The sequence below is a fragment of the Anopheles arabiensis genome, chromosome 2 (assembly GCF_016920715.1).
Source record: "Anopheles arabiensis isolate DONGOLA chromosome 2, AaraD3, whole genome shotgun sequence".
Taxonomy (NCBI): Eukaryota; Metazoa; Arthropoda; class Insecta; order Diptera; family Culicidae; genus Anopheles; species Anopheles arabiensis.
In genome coordinates, this window is record NC_053517.1 from 65,081,255 (window position 1) to 65,098,578 (window position 17,324).

The window sequence follows — 17,324 nt, forward strand, 5'->3', positions numbered from 1 at the left end:
GCATTCCTCGGTAAGCGCATCTCGGTAGCGGGATTTTCCTCCACCCCGATGGCGTTGTCGTCGGCTAATCTGACACTTTAATTGTTATTTATTTAACTGCTCCCGTGATCGTTCCCTTTCGTTCGGCCGGATCGTTCACATCGAGCCGGGTGGCTGGCGCGTACCAACTGATGTCGCACGAGCCGAAGCGATGCGGCTTTGCATTAGACGCGCTAAATATAAGTCGCCAAAGATACGGTTGGTGTCTTCCGGTTGTCTGACGAGAGCAGTTGATGGTGTTGAGGAATGTCTGAAGCGTTGCTGGTTGGAGTCTGAAATGGAAATAGGGCTACATGGTCGTGTCCAATAAAATGGAATGTTTGCTCTGCTCGATGCTTTATTTTTATCGATTTTCTATTCCAAAATCACGTGAAAAGATACAATTCCAAACGAGCCGTTCGTGTCAAGTCGCTATAGATCAGATGTGGTACGCTGATAAAAATTTCATTCATCTTCAACATCTCTAACCAGTCCAAGCGAAACTGTGTGGTTTAGTGTTCTCTCGATAAGAAACGATACCTGTTTGAATATGTGTGCAATGGTTATGTTTGTGGTTTTGGTGTGGACGTGTAGATGTTTGAAACTGACCTGCTGACATGCGCGTTACGCACGTGGTTTGTGGGTATTTGTCATTTTCCTGTTTGCTAGACCGATCTCGCGATCGAGTGATTTAAGTTTGTTTCTCGGTGTGACCATTGAGCTGGTCTACGATTTGCCGGTACCATTAGTATCAACGAACCGCTTCACGTGAAGCAACCTTTTCTCGAAAGCGAGCCAGCACTTCTTCCCCACTGCCATTGTTTCCGAGCCGGTCGCACTCTACATCGATGGGGAGCCCTTTAACCTAACGGTTGAGCTAACGCGAACGTACATTAGCGAAAAAAGAAGCGCAAAAGGTCGCGAATTTCACGATCGGCGGGCGTGGATGCACAAACGCAGAGAGTGTGTTGTCGAAAAATCGAATGTGTGTACGCTATCTGTCAACGAACCTGTGTCTAATGAGATCTTGCACTAGAAAAGCACAAGCTGCTTGCGGCTTGCTTGTAGTGCCGTGTTCGAAGCGAAAGGAGCACTAGGCGTGAGCTGAAAAAAGGTTTTATTTATCTGGTGGCGACTGCAGGGCGGTGATGGCAATACTCTTGATACACTTGCGCCGCATTCTGCTTCTGGTCACGGTCGTCTATCTCGTGGGGGCGTTGGTACGGAAACTGCTGTACGGTAAAACAGCCGCCATACTGCGCTCTTCGCGCTCCGTCGGTGGTTTCCTGTTTGCGAAGCGGCTCCACCTGCAGCCCTGGTTCTACATCTACACTTTTTATCTGTATGTGCTGGTACAGAACGGAGCCGGCTGGAATCAGCTGAATTTGTTCGATAACTTCTTCCGATAAGCGATGCGCGTAGCTTATCCAGTTCGCCAACAGCTTGCTATGTAACTTGCGCGCACGTTTCGCATGCAAAGAGTCTGTCTGGCGCGTTGGTGTCCCCGTTGGCCAACCCCGGAGCTGTTGGTCGTAAGGTGTGCTGTGTGTTTCGCACTTTCGTTGTTTGAATGTGATGTTTACTTAGAAGCGACAGGGAGCAGAGAACAGGCAGTATCTAAAAATAAGACTGCGCCATCGAAATAGTCCACTCGACGCAACCGGCGGTCAGAGTATTTGCATGTGTGTGTGTGGTTGACTGAGTAGATGTTTGCGATCGTGTGCGTAATGTGGTTCTATGCGCTGCGTGATGTGACTTTTGCACCAATACGCTTTGCCTGTGCGTGCTGAAGGGAAAATCGGACCAGTTTTTCTCTCTCGCGAGGAAACACCCAGTGCGCGTGTGTTCGCCGTTGGCTGGAAGTGTGTGTCTTGTGCATCTGTTCGGGAACCGTTGCATTCCCAGTTGGTCATGTGAATCCGGCGAGATCTAGACGAACGTTGCGCAGTGATCGTGATCGTGTGTGAGTGAACGTTTGTGCGCGAAAACATTCCCGGGCAGCACATGGTACACCGCAACGAGCGAGTGTGTTGTATGCTAATGTGTTTCGTGATCTCGGTTTGAAGTGTGCTCTAAGCACAGCGCTCCCGTTAGATAAGGGCCAGAGCCGGTGAGGATATGTTATGTTCTGTGTGATCTAGGGCTGCATGCAGCTCATTTCACGGTGCAGCAAAATCGCTCCGATCGGATTGGATCGGGAGGAGTAAGAGTGACGCAACAAGTGGGCGAGCTAGATTTTCAGTGAAAAGTGACGATTTTGCAACGGACTCAATTTTACTCTAATGCCACTTTTCTCGGACTTTTCCAGTCCAATATTGCGCAGCCAGGCGATTGGTGCTTGGAGTTGTAGAATATCAAGACCAAGAATATAAGTGACCATGCAAGTGTTTGTGAAATAGTGAAGAAGTTTCAATAGGTCAGCCCGAGTTTAGCACCCATAAGCCAAGTTTAGTATCGTAATTGGGAAAGTGAATTTAAAACAAAATACACATTTTCTAGTGTTTAACATGAAATCATACCATTGAATCGGTACAAGTGTTAAATTAATTTTGGTGCAGAAAAAGTATGCCAGTGCTTCAGTTAAGGAATATCACCACAGTTAACCAAACTATTGACGCACAGAAAATATATTCAACAGCATTGGATTCACCCATCGCTGGAACGATTCATTTAGCAAAACGAAAGTTTAACCGAAAACCATCAACATGTCTTATCGAAGTTACAATGTAAGTATAAAAAAGGCTAGTAAAGAAGGCAAGTAATGTAGAATTTGAAAATAGGTTTTTGTTCTAGATAATGTTACACATTCACAATTACACATTCGTGTTCTGCAAGAGTTTCATATTTTAGTTAATATGAACACAAATCCACAATATACAATTATGTAAATTTAAACCAAAACATGATTTTACCATTGGTCGATGACCGATATTTAAAATAAAAGTCTATAGTGTGGTTCCATATTAGTCAAACACTACAAATAGAGGAGGATCTCTCAATCCTTCTCTTCAATTTATGAGTAACAAATTAGGAATCAGTAAGCTATCGCGTTCTTGGAGATCGTTGTCATCCATCTCAGCTGAGTCAGTCGATCGTTCTATTTTAGAACATTTTCTTTTTTAAGCTAGATGCAACACTTTCCATTCTATTGCAGATCCCGTCTGTTACAGAGATCCACGCGCCGTCGCTTGTCGTTAGTGTACCGTAACCTATGAATCATCGGGGAGTGCCTACATCTCACGAAGGCAGAGCAATTTATGACACTCTTTTCGATGCTTCGTTTCGTGGGACCAAAGTCCACACGTTGTTAAAGATTTTCACTCGGTGCAATGTGGAAATCTACGCTAAGAATCACAGGCGATGGTTTTGTTTAGCATTTTTAAACATGAATTTTCAATGCCGATGCTCGTAAAACGTGCGGTTGGGTGTGCTGATGGATGCAAGACATTTTGCTGTATGCATTGTTTACATGTGTGAGTGTATGTTGTTTTTTTTAGTTACACATCCTAGTGGGTGTAAAGCTGCGCGAGAGTACATCAAACACGAAGTTCTTGATGGTGCTTGAAGCAGTAATACATCTGCTTACGATGTGGGAAAAGAGGTCTTTTCAACGCCCTCTCACAGGGCTCGATGGAGTTTACCCGTCGGAGTGTGTAGTTTTAGCGGTAGATGGCAAAGTTCTTAATTGGATTTGCGAACAGGGAAAACAGGTCATAGCATGAGGACTAAATATAGCTTGTAGTCATTAGAAGGTGATATTTCGGTTTTTTTAATTCGCCATTTGCTTGGACAAATCCAGTCTATGTAGAGAAATTACGATTGGCTTATGGTGACATAATTAGTATGTATTGCTATTTAAAAATCCGGCAAATAATACAAAATGCACGAAAGAAGCATTTTGTTTGAATTTGATCACAGTTGACCCATGTGATTGAGAAGAGTATTAGCATTTATTTATGAGTTCTTGAGCCTGTGGAAATTTTGTAAATATTTTGTTCCTCGTAGCTGTTATGTTCCGTTATGTATCGCTTCCATCTGTCTCTTTTAAGACACTCGAGCATCGATGCAAAGTTAATGCATTTTCGATACTATTAGTTTGATGCACTTTATCTATTAAAAAAAATAATATGCACGAACTGTCCAGGCCACTTGGTTCATGAAATTAGATCTGAGACGAGATGAGACGCTGCTTGCAATGACACGGCAATTTAATCCATCGTTGATTTTCTCATCATAAGTAATACAGTTCCAGTTTCAGGAATCGAAACACTTTTTCGAACTCTTTGTTTTTCATACTAGATTTACTTTTAAAAGCTAGAACGAAGGTTAGAGTTGCATTTAATTTAATTAAACAGAAAAAATGGAAATACGTATGAAAGATAAGGCTTGTAAATCAATGATTTTTATTGTTGTGTTGGATAGTTCTTGATCAGACATAGCAGTACATGAAAATTTGGCCAAAAATACCACTACAAATGCCGCTATTACACTATCACTTAAGAAAACACATATTACAATACTAGATAACTGGTAAGAAACATCAGGTTATATCTCTTGATGGAGCAATATTCCCTTGTGTTCTAGACACGGAACCTCATTCCTGTTCTTAAATTGATACTGATACACGTTTGTTCCGGCCCGTTTCAGTATCCTTGGTCTACATCCAGTTACAATTCAAGCTCTTCGTCGTATTCTGCATCATCTAGTCTGCCAAGCTCCTATCGGAGCTCAAGAGTATGTATTGCTGTTGTTCGTCCCTCCCCTTCCTGCCCAAATCTTGTGTTGAATGTTTAATTAAGCTTCCGAATGTGTTTCCTCCATAGTTCTCTTGTTAATACAAATGTCCGGTTGTTTTGTGTTTGATTTAAATTGATGCGAAAAAAATCAATGTTTCACCCATTATCAATTCCCCTGTTCTTCCTTGTAATGTGTCTGCTGTTGTTTGACTACCCCTGTTTCTGACGTTTGACTACCCCTGTTACAGGCACAACCTACTGATGTGTCTGATAATGTGTGTGTGTGATTTTGTAAGGGAATAGTTGTTTAAGGAAGTTTCCATGCAATTGATTCGTTATGTTCTCATATCATTGTTTCGTTGTGTTTGTAGTGACCATGTTTTACGTACAAGTGTGGATAAAATGGCGTTCAGCTGTCGTCACCGATAGTGCCGACGTATGGCTTTGCAACGCACGCAAGTACGCGATTTGTTGCGAACTGATTGACAGGTTGGCTTGCTTGGGATATTTACGTCGCTGCGTTTCCGTGCTATTTCTGTAGAATCACGAGTCCCTTGTTACAAATAGAAGCAAGTTGCCAGAGCACCACGGGAAATTCAGTACGTAGTAATGTGAAATTGATGCCAACTGTTGGTAGACTAGGTGACGATTGGTTAACACGTTCAAACGCTTCATTCGTTTGAAATGCTAGAAGAGTGCATCGTATACAAATCCATTTCGTCTGAGATAAATGGAAAATGGTGACAAAAAAAAAAAACAAAACAAAAATGAACGGATAGTAGCATACGGTTGGCGCCAGGAATCAAAATTTTCTTGTTGGCATTGCAATTGCAGTTCTGAATTTAGCGCATGCAAAGGCACTTGCATCAAGACTCATGTTTAGAATTGATCGATGGTTTTTCTTTTATTCTAGTGCAACGTGCATGTTTTAGGATCCGTTGTGTAGGAATTTAAATACATTGCCGGAATTCCCCTTAATCAATGTGTATTTGTTTTTCTTCTAACATACAAACAGTGATGGGTATTCGGAAATTGGGAAAAAGTAAATAAAACTATTGTAGAAACCGAAAATTGTATGTGAATACACCTCAAAAAACATAAACACCTTGGTCGCGGTATACGTTAACATTTAAGCATCGTAGGCGTAAACGTCAGAATAAAACGGCATTCGTGCTCGAGAATCAGAACAGCGCACACCTTCCGATTCTTCGTCTTTTCCGTTCCGAAAAATTCCGCAACTTTACAACTCAGAAGTGGGATACGAAGTCATTTTACGCAACAAAATGCCTACAAAAGATGAGTTATTATGTGCCTTGGAAGCTGCTGGTATCGAAGTGCCCCCTCGGCAACTATTCAACATCTTCGCAACTTGTACCAACAATGTGAACCGGGGATGAAAACTGAGGAACGATCGTCAAACAGCTCCAGTTCCCAGAACCCACGTATTGATGACGCCGTAGTGACGAACAATAGAAAACACGAGGAACCAGCCGCCATTTCGGTGAAAGAGAAAATCGTTCCTCCCAAAGATGGCAGCTTGGCTGAAAACGATTCTCATCGATGGGAACTATTTGCACTACGCGAGAAAATCAAGGAAATGGAACAGCGACAAGTGAAAGTGGAAAGCGGCAGATTGGTACACCCTGACGAGCTTAAACATCTGATACCAGAATTTTCGGATGGTCTCGGTATCAACCGATGGATTGACACAATCCGCTATAATAGCGAACTGTACGAGTGGCAAGATCGAACGACGCTTTTGTATGCAGGTAGCCGCTTAACCGGCGCGGCCAATGAGTGGTATAATGGATTTCGTCATACGATTAAAACTTTCGACGAATTTGCTGTTGAAATTAAAAGGCGTTTCCCGATCGCTGCAATGACGCTGTGATTCACAGCCAACTAGCCGCAGCTTACAAAAAGTCCGCCGAATCATATACAAGTTACGTGTATCGGGTTAACGCGTTGGGGAAGTCAGGCAATGTGAGTGACGATGCTATTATCACTTACGCCATTAGAGGACTATCCCGTGATCCTCTCTACGATAGTCTCGTCACAAAGGACTACAGCAACATATATGATCTGATCGACAACATTAAGCGCTGTGAAACACATTTATTGATGCGCAAAATATAGAACGCCGCATTCCTTCTGCCCACTACTCAAATGTTCCGAGATTAGTGGCCCCGAGACAGGCGCCAACAGAAACACCTCGTTGTTACAACTGCTCAGATTTTGGACACCATTCATCACAATGTACTAAACCTCGTCGAGCCTTGGGTTCCTGCTTCCGATGCGGCAGTACATCTCACGTCATCCGTAACTGTCCCGACGTAGTTAGACGACAACCAACAGCAGCCGCAGTTCAGAGCAACGAAAATGAGACACCGAATGTAGATGACGCGAATAATGGAAACGTTCTGCAGCTCGATGCCTATCAGGAGGTAAGTGTCGCTTTAAAGAAAACTAAAGTTTGGAGCTCATGGTTTAACATAACATGTCTTTTTGATTCCGGTAGTGCTAAAAGCTTCGTCAATGAAGATATAATTCCAAAAACAAAACTACATACTCCCATACCGAGCGGATTTCGTGGAATAGGGAATAGTAACCTTCAAACACTTGGAAACATTGAATTACAAATACGCTTTCGTAATGAAATCCGTACTCATACTTTCATTATTTTGCCTAAAAATTACATGTCGTTGTCTATGATAGTTGGGAGAGATCTATTATCTGAATTCAAAATCATTCTTGCGCAGTTACGTAAAATTTATAACAAAGCCTATATTATGAACTTAAATAAAGATATAAAGAATACAAAACCGGATGTTGTCCAGAGGCTTCAAACTTTGGGTCTGTTGCATAGTTCAATACAGGGCTCCTCGTTGGAGGTGGGTCCAGATTCCGTTTTGTCCGATTCCAAAATTTCTGAAAATTCCATATTAGCGTTAGACCAATCTGAGCATGAGAAATCAACTACCAACGTTTTTCTTGAAATGTGTTCGATAGATATGAGCGATGAAACGATGAGCGCGATAAAAATAGGTAAACATTTATCTAAAGAACAAAGCATTGTCATTAATTCAATCGTGGTTAACAATTACCTAAACTTTCCAGAAGAACAAATCCTACCAGTGACTCATAAAATGCGGATTAGTTTGACACATGATGTTCCCGTTTTTACAAAACCAAGACGACTCTCATTTGCCGAGAGGGATAAAGTAAAAGAAATAGTAAAGGACCTTTTGAAAAAAATATAATACGACCTAGCAATTCACCTTACGCCTCGGCACTGGTACTGGTAAGAAAGAAAAACGGAGAGATTCGTAAGTGTGTCGACTATCGACCGCTAAATAAAATTACCATTCGCGATAACTATCCACTCCCTTTAATAGAAACATGCCTCGAGCATTTAGGAAACAAAAATATTTTACGCTACTCGACCTTAAGAGTGGCTTTCATCAAGTGCAAATGCACGAAGAATCAATTCAGTACACGGCTTTCGTCACCCCTGACGGCCAATACGAATATACTCGTATGCCATTTGGCCTAAAAATGCCCCAGCTGAATTTCAGCGGTTTATAAATACGATTTTAAGAAAATTCATTGACAACGAAAAATTAGTCGTCTATATTGATGATATTCTTATTGCTTCGAAAGACTTTGATGAACATTTTCAATTAGTGGGAGATGTTTTACGTACACTACGTGAAAATGGGCTAGAACTACGCTTGGACAAATGCAAATTTGCATACAACGAGTTGGATTATTTAGGATATAAAACCAGCCCCTCAGGCATATGTCCTAGTGATCACCATGTTAAAACAATTAAGAATTATCCTATTCCGCAAAATGTAAAACAAGTTCAACAATGCATAGGTTTATTTTCATTCTTCCGTAGATTTGTTCCCAATTTTTCAACTATTGCTAAACCTTTGACCAACCTTTTAAAAACCAAAGCACCATTCGTATTTGACAACAATTGCAAAAGGCTTTTGAAACACTAAGAGACAAATTGATTGAAGCTCCAGTACTTTCCATATATGACCCAAAGCGTGAAACGGAGCTTCACTGTGATGCAAGCTCTTTAGCATTCGGTTCCGTACTTTTACAAAAACAGGATGATGGTAAATATCATCCTATTTCATATTTCTCAAAGACCACTTCGGCCGATGAAGCTAAGTTACATAGCTATGAGCTCGAAACCTTAGCCGTAATTTATGCGCTCAAGCGATTTCATGCATATGTACATGGCGTTCCCATCAAGATCGTAACAGATTGCAATTCTTTAGTAGAGACTTTGAAGAATAAAAATGCTTCGGCTAAAATAGCACGATGGTCGCTTTTCCTAGAGAACTACAACTACACGATTCAACATCGTCCCGGAACATCAATGAGCCATGTAGACGCTTTAAGTCGGCTCGAATACTTGGCCGCAATTCACGATGTCGACATAGACTTCCAGATACGTGTCGCTCAAGCTAGGGACCCGCAGATCCAACTATTGAAAGGAAAGCTAGAGAAGACGAGCATTCAAGGATTTCAGTTGCAAGACGGAGTAGTATACAAACTCTCACCTTCAAATAGGTTAAAACTATACGTACCGGCGGAAATGATAAACAATTTGATTCGATCAATTCATGAACAGGTAGGACATCTCGGTGTAGAAAAATGTCTGAATCAAATAGACCAAAACTATTGGTTTCCCAATAGGAAAACAAGGATCACAAATTTCATTAATAACTGTTTAAAATGCTTACTTTACTCCGCTCCGGTTAAAAACAATAATCGAAATCTGCATAGTATCCCCAAAGAACCTTACCCCTTCGATACAATACACATTGACCATTTCGGACCACTTCCTACATCAAAATTGAAGAAAAAATATTTACTAGTGGTTGTTGACGCATTTACGAAGTTCGTTAAACTATATCCATCTTCTTCTACTAGTACCCGAGAGGTGTGTAACTGCTTAAAACAGTATTTTTCGTATTATAGTCGCCCCAAAAGAATAATAAGTGATCGTGGTACATGTTTCACCTCAGTTGCCTTTTCCAATTTCCTATCGTCACGGGGAATCATTCATGTGTTAAATGCAACTGGTTCTCCACAGGCCAATGGCCAAGTGGAAAGGATTAATCGTATAATTCGCCCTATATTAAGTAAATTGTCAAACCACACCGATCATTCAGATTGGGTTCAAACATTATTATCTACCGAATACGCACTTAACAACACTATCCATTCATCTACTCGTTTCTCACCCTCTATGTTATTATTTGGTGTTAACCAACGCGGTCCGACAGTAGATGGCTTAACCGAATATTTAGACGATAAAAATAAAACCTTGCCAGATCTAGAGACAATACGCGCAGAAGCCTCGTCTAACATTTTGAAATCACAACAAACCAATGAAAAACAGCATGCCAAACACCATTGTCCCGCTACGGAGTTCAATGAAGGAGAATTTGTAGTAATCAAAAATATAGATAACACCGCTAATACAAACAAAAAGCTCATCGCCAGATTTAAAGGTCCTTATATAGTACATAAAAGATTACCTAATGATAGATACGTAATACGCGATATAGATGGAATCCAAATGACACAAATACCATACGACGGTGTTTTGGAGTCGGACAAATTGAGGAGATGGATCGTGCCTCTTTCGGGAGACTGACGAACTATGTGTGCAAAGCCACACTTACAAAAAAAAAAAGAGAACTCTAGTGAAAAGTTGTTAAGGCAAAATTGAGGCCAATTTGCTATCAGGATGGCCGAGCTGTAGAAACCGAAAATTGTATGTGAATACACCTCAAAAAACATAAACACCTTGGTCGCGGTATACGTTAACATTTAAGCATCGTAGGCGTAAACGTCAGAATAAAACGGCATTCGTGCTCGAGAATCAGAACAGCGCACACCTTCCGATTCTTCGTCTTTTCCGTTCCGAAAAATTCCGCAACTTTACACTATCATGAAATCCATCAATGCTGTTCATTTATTATTGTTTGGAGTTGTTTCATCCTGATCGCAATTGTGACAGTAGAACTGATATGTATTTTTTTAATTTTTTTCTTTAGTTCTCGACCGAACCTTCAACGACGTCCCGGTTCAGTTCGTTGAGTTCCACGAGCAGCTATCGTCCATCATTATCTTCCGGGAGCTATCGTTCTCCGCGATCTACGACCACAGCTCCAAGCTCGACCGTTTCCTCCTTTATCAGCCGGTACTCGAGCCTAGCAGCCGACAAGGACAAGGAAAGGGAAAGAGACAAAGCGAAGGAAGAAGAACGACGAAAGGAGCGCGAATTGAGGGAGAAGGAACGGGAAAAAGAACGTGATCGTGAAAAGGAGCGTTTAATCGAAACATCTAAGAAGCTTGAAGCAGAAATAAAGGAAAGCAAACCCGCACCGTTGAAGAAGTCTTCTCTGATAGCGGCAAAGTACGGTTCAACCAAGGATGTAACAGCGACCGAAGATTCATCCACGAAGAGCGGTACAACAAATAAAACTCAATCCTCCAAAGAGGTTGGCACAAAGCCAAAGAAAGAAAATGCACCTCCCGTAACGTTCACTACAAGGTATGGGCGGACCGGAGTCGCTCGGGAGCAGTCTCGTGAACCTAGTCCGGCAACGAGAACGAGCTCTTCAACTTCAATCACTGCACGCACTAGGCATCGAGATCCAAGTCCCGTGGCAACAACTGTCACGGAGAAGGTACGATCCCGAGATCCAAGTCCTGTCGTCGAGCCCAAACGTACTGGAGGATATGCATTAGCCATAGCCAGCAAACTGTCCGGCTCGAAACTTCCGCAGCAGAGTGCTCCCAATGAATATCGAAGGCAATCGAGTGGCACCGCTTTCGGGCAGAATAGAGCACGCTCTCGTGATCCGAGCCCAACGGTACGAACGAGAACCTCGCGTGAACCGAGTCCCATGGAGCAACGGCGGCTACAGCTAGCTAATAAAATGATCGCCACAGCTGCACGCTCTCGTGACCCAAGTCCTGCGCCAGTGCAGCAAATTAAACAATCGCTAGGTGGCAACAAACAGAGCAATACCGTTGATCAAAAACAGCGATTTACGAGCTCAATCACTATCAAAACTGGGACAGGTGTACGATCGCGTGATCCTAGCCCGGCTGAAGCGAGAAAAATTCCAACGCTCAATAATAATGCAAGCAAAGTGCGCTCCCGAGACCCTAGTCCCGCTGACCCGAAACGAACCACAGCGTCGTTGAGTGGACGAACATCCCGTAAAAACAATGAAACAGGTATAGCAAAGCCATCAACATTTGGCACTGGACGAAAAACGCGCGATCCCAGCCCAGGAATTGCCAATAAGGTCCGTAGTCGAGAACCCAGTCCGGCAACGGTTCCACGCCGTACTTCACGAGAACCAAGTCCAGCGGAGTCTGTGCGCGAAAAGTATGGACTGGGAGGTTCGGGAGCGTACCGTCCATATGGACGATCGAACAGTGCACTCGGAGTAGGTAATCGATTTGGAGCCAGTGCTAGTCCCGTTCCTAAAAGTCCAATCGCAGACCTTGCATTATCGTACATGACATCTAGTGAGGCAATAGCATCTCGAACAAGTCGTCCTTCATCTAGGTTGCGATTAAGCTCGCAATCTCGAGAACCTTCCCAATGCTCGTCACCGTTGACCGCAAGTCAGATCTTTTCACCGGAACCACGCACAGCATCAAACGAAGAGCAGAAACGGGAAGGATCAAGTTCGTCGGAAACTACCACCACAAGCTCGTCGTCTGAAGAATCATCAGAGGAAACGGAAAGCAGCACTGAGCCAGAACCGAAGATATTCATTGAAATAACGCTGGTAACGCGCGGTACATCTCCAACACCACCAGGAACAACTCCGTTCATAAGAGCCCGCAGGGCAGAAATGTGTAAAACGATTGAAAAAACTATACAGAAGCAGCTTCTCCCAGTCGAAACGGCTGACAAGCAGATTCAGTCGGATCGAATGGACGATCCAACGAAATATTTGCGCTATGGGCAATCTTCCACACGTAGCTGGTCACCGTTTATAGAGCCAAAGTATGGCTCATCCTCCCCGACACTTGGGTATACGCGTTATTCGAGTGCATCGTCCCGGTATAGCCGTGATAGTCCCAGTTTTAGCCGCGAAACAAGTGTAAGCTCATCGAAGAGTGACGTACCTGAGAAACGCGAGCTATCCACGCTAGCTGCTAGAGTGAAGGAGTTGAGTTTATCGAAATCCAATAGCTCTAAATCCACAGGCAGTCGATCGTCTACTGGAAGCGGTCCAACTGGGAAGCAGAAAACGCCTCCGAAACAGAAATCACCCGAAAAGCCTCCTCCTGCACCGGCCAAGGACAGTCCATCTCCGGTTAGATCGGTGGCTAACAAGGACTTCCGCAAATCAGCACTTAACATGGGTCCAGCACCTGAACGACCCCGCAAATCGTCCACATCGTCAAGCAAATCGTCCAGCTCATCGGCATCCACGGCAACACCAGTTGCTGAAACGAATGGTTCAACCAGTCGCATTCCTCACGTAAGGCAGCAAAATGGATCGAAGCTTGTTAAACGATCCGATCGATCCTCATCCACCAGTTCGGAGGAGACGAATAGTGGCAGTGGCTCCTCCGGCACAGATACCGATCGTGAACAGTCGATCACCCGAACAGCCCCGAACGAACAGGAAGATCTTAGTGCCGCAACGGACGCATCGAACGCGAATAATGAGCTGCTATTGCGTGCCATTCAATTGGCAACGAATTTTGTAAACAATCAAAATCGCAGCGCGACTAGCTGGTATGATAATGCCAGCACAACGAGCATGTCTGAAAGTTTGGCCGCGGATCCGAATGGAAAATCAGGTTGGGAAGCAGGAACACATTACATGGAAAGTATAAAGGATGATTCCAGCAATGAGGAGGACGATGGCGATGAAGCTGACGAGAAACAGCAAAACAACGAAGGCTGTGAAGAAGATCAAAAGTCAAACTCAGGCTACCAACAAGCGATGTGGTGGAGGCGTTCGGGTAACTTTGAGCAAACGGCAACCGTGCAGGATACGGTTCCGAGTGCTCGTAGCTTTACGTACCGGATCAGGCGCGTTGAGTCCGGTGAAAAGCCATGGTGGTTATCAGAGGATGACAACAAACCGGTACCTGAACTGGAACCGGGTACGACGGGACCATCCAGTACGGCTGGGCAGGATATGGCTGCTGGTACGGAGATGACGACCGATGACGGGCGTACTACTGCAACGAGCATATTCGAGAGTCAAGCGTTGAGTCCCTTCCGACCGATCAGAGTAACGCGAGTGGAGTCCGGCGAACGGGCATGGTGGATGAAGAGCACCGAGAACGTAGCGGCCAAATCATCCGGTGAGCGAAGCAAGCAGCCCAGCAAAGAACAAACTCCAGAATCAGTCGGAGGGGGTAAAAAGAGTCCTGGTTATACGGTGTTTAAGCTCGAAGCAGAAGATGAAGCGTGGTGGGAACAGGCTATGGCTGATGTGTCGCGCAAGCAGAGCTCTGGTAGCGGTCAAAGCAGCACATCTGCAAGTGAAGAACCATCGAAGGAGCCTACCCCGGAACCGCGTAGCCAAGGTATCACGCTTACTCGAGTCGTTTCGGGAGAGAAGGCTTGGTGGTTGTATAGCTCAGATAAGGTGAACGAGCAGGTGAACGAGCAGGCGAGCGCGGCTGTGACGGCAGACGCTGGTGAGAACGGTGTCGATAGCAATGAGTCGATTCGTGAGTGCAGTCCGGTGAAGGCGAAGCCATTCAAAATAACGCGTATCGAGTCCGGTGAGCAGCCCTGGTGGATGTTGGAATCCTCAGATGCACCCGTATCACGATCGGGATCAAAATCGAACGTGGTAAGCCGTTCCAATAGTTTCAATTCCAAAGCGAGTGGCAAGCAAACCAGTCCTACCAAGTACCGTATAACTCGCATCGAATCGGGAGAAAGGGCATGGTGGATGAGCAGCGAAAGCCCGGACGAGGGTGCCGGAAGTCCACGCAAGCTATCATCCTTCGTGGAGCAGCACGGCGAAGAGGAAGCCGATCTTCAAAACGAAGACATTGAGGCGCAGGTGGAGCAAGAGCTGCAAAGCATTACCAGTTTTGTGGCCGGCTTGCCCAAATTCCCTACGGGCGATTACACAATCGAGCCGATGACTAGCGAAACGCCACCACTAGGCGATCGTGCCAGTCCGGAAGGAGAGGCTGGCGGTCGAGCTTCCCCGTACGATAACATTCCCTCGACGATGATCCCTCCAGTGCAAACGAGCGTCCAGACGCTTCCGATCGTATCGATGGACAGCGGCACGACTGTTCCGGCAGACGGTGGTAGTTTTAGCACACGGAAGGACACCCAGTCCCCCGTGTTTATTTCGCGTCATACCAACATTGACGATCTGCTGGGTGGCTCTTGCCATCCACTCAGCCCTATGATGGACAGGATGTTTATTATGGATGACCTGCAAGAGATCACTCCAAAAGACGTTCGAGTACACGACAGTACACCGCAGTTCATCGATTACGCCGGACAGAAAAGGTAAGGGATACCACGTTGGTTATTTCTAATTCGAGACGCGTATGAATCGCATCAGACGCGTTTTTCAGTAGCACACTGTACTACTGTTTTTAGTACAAAGAAATATATGATCGAAGAAATATATTCCCCTCGCGATCGGGGTTTGTGTCTCGGCTAGATCACAACTCACCACAATTTCTCGTTTCTTCTTTCTTTTCTTGCAGGGAGCAAACGACGGGCGCGGTAAGTCGGATTAAATTATTATCGTTTGTTGACATAATGAGGCAAATATTTCTAGCATAAGATAGCCAAGCTGATTAGATTTCCTAAAAAAATATTAAATTATACAGAAAATACGGCCTCATGCGAAGAGCAACATTCAAATTTTGTGGCGAGTTCCCAATTGACATTTTTGAGCACAAATAACCGGAAATTCGAGCAAAGTCCCTTAAACTTTCCTTAAACTGGTGCAGTTTATGCGAAATTAGAAAAAAAGTTCTTTAAAATCAACTGTGATGCGGCTTTTTCGTTGCTTTCTTCTAGATTCGCGCAGAAATGATGTTTCCTATTGGTCATGTAGCCATTTAATACTTGAATAATACCTAAATATTGTCACAAAAAATTAGCTTTTGTTATTCATAAAAACCAAGGCTATGAATGCAAACTGAGTTCGTCGACATCGTCCATCGATAGAAGAAAGTCTAATTTACGAACACACCAAATCTTGGTGCTTTCAACATACTTGATCACAAACAAATCCACAATTTCAGGCGTAATCGAGCAGATATGGAAAAAAGCAATTTCGAGAAAATCTCACTTGGGTTTTGACAATTGTTGTTTTTGGTGTTGCATTTTCGACCGTTACAGCCGTTGCAGTACAACTGTTGTATATTATGCTAAGCAAATTTATCTTTTTTACATTAGTTTACAGTGGCATTTTGTAAAGATAAATTGAAAAATGGAGTTTATTTTATGGAAAAGAATCAATTCATTTCACACCGTACATTTTTAATATGAAAACGCCACAACTACCCCAGCTCGATTGGATTTCGTTTTACCTGAATATCCCACTAGTTTTATAAGCGAATCTTTAACTAATACTAATAGCTATAACTATTTAGAACGTTACGAGTTTCAGCATATTTATGCCCTGGCGACGGTTTAAATTAGAAAAAAAAATACTTGTACAGATTTAAATGAAACATGAGACAGGCTCCCATACACTCGAACATATGACGGAGCACCGCTCTGAATTTTCAAGCGCACATAACACATTTTCTTGTGCTGTGATTTTCCCAGTACTTGATTACCGTGGGTGTGTTTGCATTTGACACGATGATTCAGATGCGCCGACGCAAAGACAGTCAGCCGCATCACCACCTGTGAAATTTTCACGTGTGTCGTGGGCGATATCAAACTCATGCTAGTAAGAAATCTAACATTTTCATTCGTCTGTACTATTTGGCACCAGTTTAAATAGGTAACCAGCTCTGAAGGCAATGGATTTAGGTGAAATACCGAGGATCATTTGAGCTGCTGGTAATTTTTGGCTCGTTCTGTACTCTATCATGTACTATTTTAGGATACATGCATATTATGTCAGCTTTAATTATTTCCGCACACTAGTAATATGCATGATGTTTCAATTTATTATCTGAAAACACACACATACATATCAAAGGGTCTTGATGATTATAATGTTAGTATAGCGCTGTGGAAATGCCTCCCTATGACTTGATTCTCTTACATGCAAGCGTTATGATAATGCTCTAAATTATAGTAGATAACCTAAAGTGTTTAATGGTGAATGAACAATAAATCTTAAAATATCATTTAAGATAAGCAATTGGCTGGGTCGTTGTCCGAACGGCTGCTTGACCTGCATATATCCGCACGCTATGACCGCTCAAAATTCACTCTGAGGGAAAACAGAGTCATGATTTAATCAACTTCTTGTTTTGAGGTGAGAATTTTATAACCGCTCTTAGATGCGTAGCCAATCTGCGTATGTGATATCTTAAATAGGCACATATGTG

The 17,324-nt window shown here is 43.5% G+C and overlaps 1 protein-coding gene across 1 annotated transcript; it reads left to right on the plus strand.

The window, feature by feature from the left end:
* The first annotated feature begins 10,527 nt into the window (after positions 1-10,527).
* On the plus strand, positions 10,528-16,674 carry LOC120893439 (serine-rich adhesin for platelets-like). Its single transcript, XM_040295333.1, has 4 exons — positions 10,528-10,538; positions 10,981-15,309; positions 15,513-15,531; positions 16,588-16,674. Exons 1-4 carry the CDS (start codon positions 10,528-10,530, stop codon positions 16,672-16,674), a joined length of 4,446 nt encoding a protein of 1,481 aa, XP_040151267.1.
* Positions 16,675-17,324: the final 650 nt, after the last annotated feature.